Source organism: Diachasma alloeum, unplaced genomic scaffold, assembly GCF_001412515.2.
Source record: "Diachasma alloeum isolate Michigan unplaced genomic scaffold, Dall2.0 Dall_scaffold_00524, whole genome shotgun sequence".
Classification (NCBI taxonomy): Eukaryota; Metazoa; Arthropoda; class Insecta; order Hymenoptera; family Braconidae; genus Diachasma; species Diachasma alloeum.
The window spans coordinates 92,339-96,681 of NW_021680656.1; the positions used below are offsets into that span (position 1 = coordinate 92,339).

General features: G+C 42.0%; 2 protein-coding genes across 2 annotated transcripts in view; one reads left to right on the top strand and one right to left on the bottom strand.

The window, feature by feature from the left end:
• Positions 1–224: 224 nt before the first annotated feature.
• LOC107042819 lies at positions 225–1,064 on the top strand. Its single transcript, XM_015264017.1, has one exon. The coding sequence runs from the start codon at positions 225–227 to the stop codon at positions 1,062–1,064; it is 840 nt and encodes a 279-aa protein (XP_015119503.1).
• An 857-nt stretch (positions 1,065–1,921) lies between these two features.
• Positions 1,922–4,343, bottom strand: part of LOC107042820 (cdc42 homolog) — a gene marked incomplete at its 5' end in the record, with an annotated part of 153,328 nt that continues 150,906 nt past the window's right edge. Inside the window, one exon of the mRNA XM_029126445.1 lies at positions 1,922–3,005. Within this exon, the coding sequence (XP_028982278.1) occupies positions 2,916–3,005 (90 nt within the window). The remainder of the gene's footprint in view (positions 3,006–4,343) is intronic.

Sequence of the window (4,343 nt, forward strand, 5' to 3'; positions counted from 1 at the left end):
ATAAACAAAGACTGTGCCCAATGGACTGCCTGGAGTGTCAGAAAAACAAGATAACGCGACACACGGTCAAATCAATAGTTAACATCGAGACACCACCACGACGATTCGAACACATACACGTCGATTTAGTCTCTCTTCCTGCCTCAAAAGGACACAGCTGGTGCCTGACCATCGTCGACAGATTTACGCAATACCCAGCAGCAGTTCCACTGATCGACTAGAGGATGCCAACAGTAGTCAACGCGATTCTTTATCACTGGATCGCGCGATTCGGCATCCCCCTGAGAATTACATCTGACCAGGGCGGTCAATTCTTCTCAGACACCTTCAAGGAGCTTACGCGAATTCTGGGCACCAAGAGGTTGATGACGATGCCATTTCATCCTCAATCAAACGGCATGATTGAGAGAATACATCGCCAACTGAAAGCAGCACTGCGATGTCATGTCGAAGCTTGGTACGACGCACTTCCCCTGGTACTTCTAGGGTTGAGATCCGCGTGGAAAGAGGACCTTCAAACGACTCCCGCCGAGCTAACATACGGGGAACCGATCCGTCTACCCGGAGAATTCCTCATCCCATCGAACCAACAAGCAGCAGCACCAGAATTGGTGAGAAATTTACGCGAGCATTTCCGCAGTATCTCACCGACTCCCGCTGCACGTCACGGTACACGTTCAACTTTCATCTTCAACGATCTAGCGACGTGTACACATGTTTTTGTCCGCGATGACCACGTGCGAGTGGCATACCGATCACCATACATCGGCCCATGCCGCGTAATCAGTCGTTATGACAAATACTTCGTCATTTGGTACATGTCCGGAGAATTGGGTAACTACAAGAGTACACCGATCTCCATCGACCGACTGAAATCAGCGTACGTACTGCCGAAGGACATGGACCAGGTCCAAGGACAGCCTCCACCGCCAGACGTACCAGAAGAACCTCAACAACAACAGAATCAGCCGCAGCCGAGCACGAGCATGGCGAACAGGACTCAGAGGCCGAGGAGACGCGTAAACTTCGCGAACAGACCGACAATCCACGTATATACTGTCTAAATTTCCTCATCAAAAATTTTTTCATTTTCACCTGCTTATTACATTTCACCTGTTCCGAGATTAAGCTTTTTCTATTGCAGTGCTGAAAAACTACCTTTTTTTCACTTAAACAGGGGAGTCATGTAGCGTCTCGCTACACACACACCAACGCGTAACACACGCACGGATACGACAACACTGAGAGACAACTGGACATCGGTGACATCATCGCGCTCTGTCACGCGCCCAGTATAAAATACCTCTCGCTCGCACCTATTGTCACGCGTATCCAAATTCCCATCCTACGCGATTTATTATAGTCAGTAGAGTCTAACACTGACCTCCGATCAGATCACTTTGATTATTCTTTCTCTTTTGTATATATATTCTAAACGTCTTGATTAAACTGTAATTCAAATACTAATTACATTTGTTGGTGAATTGTTACATCCCTCAACAACCTCAATTCCGACAGGGGGGGGGTCTGGGTGTTCGGGGGTTGGCGTTGACCATCACAGTGAGAAACATTTACAAGAACGTGATGATGTAGTGCAGGTACGTCTGATCTTGAGAGGTTGAGGCGTTCCTCTCTCTCAATCCTACGATATTTTTCTAGATCACGGCGGATGGACTCACCGATCTCTGTGATGATTTCTGCCTGTGTTCTCTTGTTGCCGGGGGAACTTATCTTTAATTTTTTTTACAATACGAATGAGGGGAAGGGGACACACGCTACAATATCATTTCTTCATATTTCATGACATTTCTAGGCATCTCCACCAAAAATTAGGAAACTGAAAAAAATCACGTTTACAGAGCCTCCATTCGGAAGCCAACAGAGAGAAGAACTCTTCTAAAGAAATATAGAATGCATTTCCAATTTTTCGAAGACCAATTTATTAAAAAATTCACATTAGCAACTTATGATTAAAAATGCCTTATTTATTTATTAAATATATCGAAGTGATTGGAAAATTACTCCCAGAAATAGTATGTTTTTGTTTTTCAATCCGCTTTTTTCTTGTCTCTAATCTAATTTTTTTTCTGCATGTTTTTTATACATTCCCTCGTTTTATGCAATCCGTAATAAGGATTTCAGTAATAATCGACAATGCGTGTGATTCAAATTACGTTATCGCCTTATAAAAAAACGTTTCATGTCAAGTTTCTATTCCACGTGTTAAATGAGAAAACAACTCAATCGCGCAAATTAATTCCTCAATTTAGAAAAAACTATCCTTTTCTTCATTCTTCCATGAATTTCATTTTTATTACCCATACAACGGTAGAACATGATTTGGAATTGACGTTATTGTTACGATTGAATGACATAAAAGGCGATGAGGAGTAAAACAAATGGAATAAAAACTTTGCCAAATCTTTGATGCCTCTTGACCAAATGACACGATTTTTATGGATTTATCTCTTTGTGAGGAGCAAAATCAAACTTTGAAATGAAAAATTTGAATGATAATTCCGAATTTTTCCCAGCCCATACGTGCACGTTGAGGTAGATATGGCACAATCTTTTAAATTCACGTGACTTTCTAAAGATTCACGGAGGCCAGGAAGGATGAAGAGAAACTTTTTATGATCATAAGAAACTGAATAAATTTGAGTTTTTCAAGGAAATGTCGAAAAATTGTATTTATACATAACTATGATGATCTGGGCATCGCATACTTCATACATATCAATGTCTTTTTTCCATCATGTGTTTGTTTTCTTCAACTGCTTAATCAATTCGTAATGTGCAATGCATTATTGAGACTTACAGTGTTTTTTGGCAGGTATGCACGAGCCAATTGTGTTTTTTAATGCATTTTTTGTATGTTTATTTATGGGAGTTCAACAGCAGTCTAAGTAAACACCCTACAAGACGACACACTTCCTTCTTCTGACGACTTCTGGTGGCTCCAGTGCTGCCAATATTGCTTCGTCGAATACATTCTTCAACCCTTTCTGTAAACAATAATGAAGAAAGGATAGATTAATTGATTCTTTTTTTTACGAAACGTGAATGGATAATTGCGGGTTAATTTTTCTATATTTATCACTTCGATTTTCGCAGTAGAATTTAATGATCGTTTGACGCAGATAGCCACAGTTGCCGATGTCCTAACTGAATATGTTAAAAAGCCATAAAATATGGCTGGATATCTAAGTGCTTCATGATCTATTTATGGCCCTTAATTGTTATCCATAAAGAATAGAGGAAAGGAGGTCGAACTGTGTACGGAGGATATGTGGCCTAAACCGAAAATTTCAAATAAATCTTAGAGGTCGCAGCAATTGCAAGTGACCAGATACAGACGCGGTGGAGAGGGAACTTCAAAATGGTATCAATGATTTGCTTGGATTAAGTGGAAATAAGAGTAGATGTATATTATTATTAATTGAATATTTGAAGGAAGTGTCGCGCTTTCATGAACAAAGAACACCTCCGCGTCATTATTATCGAACTTCCTTCATTTCACTGATGAATAATGATAGAAGCAGAATACAGTAGACCCGTTAAAATTACCCTCAAGGGGCTGTTGGGGAAGTGAATTCGGGGAATGCGACAGTATTCACCTTCCACCACCACGCGCCTACTCCGGACATCATTTGTTAGACTCGACATTGATAAAATAAAAATACTGAATTTTTATTTTTATTTTATTGATCAAAAAATGAAAATATAATAATAATTATCATAACAATTATGATATTATAATAACCAATAAAAATAAAAATTAATTAGTTATTATTAATACCCCCTCCGTTCCCATTTTGTCGTCAGTGAGGGGGCTCGGTCGCGGGCGGTGGAGGTCTTAAGGACTACCGCCGCCCGCGGTCGCTAAGAGAAGCCCACCCAATCCATGTGTGTGAGCGGCGTAAGCCATGGACTCGGCCATACCGTGCCTAAGGATGCGTGGCACAGGGGGAGCTGTGTCGCTAACGGTGCCTCTCAGAAACCTGGGCGACCTCTGAGAGTAGTTTTGGGTGTAACCCACCCGAGACAAGCCAAGCCCTGGGCAATCGCGGCAATGCACGAGGTGAAAACGCTTAAGCGCAGTACTCGTGGGACCAAAATGGAAACCAATCTAAAAAATCTGAATACTGAAAAAGTAACTTCGGGTGGGGCCAGCGATAGCGAACACAACAAGTCTGACAAGGCTGACCAGTCTGGTACCGATGTGAATCGGGTCAGACTGAGTGGAGCCGAGAGAAGACGTCGCAAGAGAGCGAAGCTGCATCAAACCTCGGGGGCGATTGCAACCTTGGCGGATGCAGCAGCGAAGGTCGATGAGGGGAAGG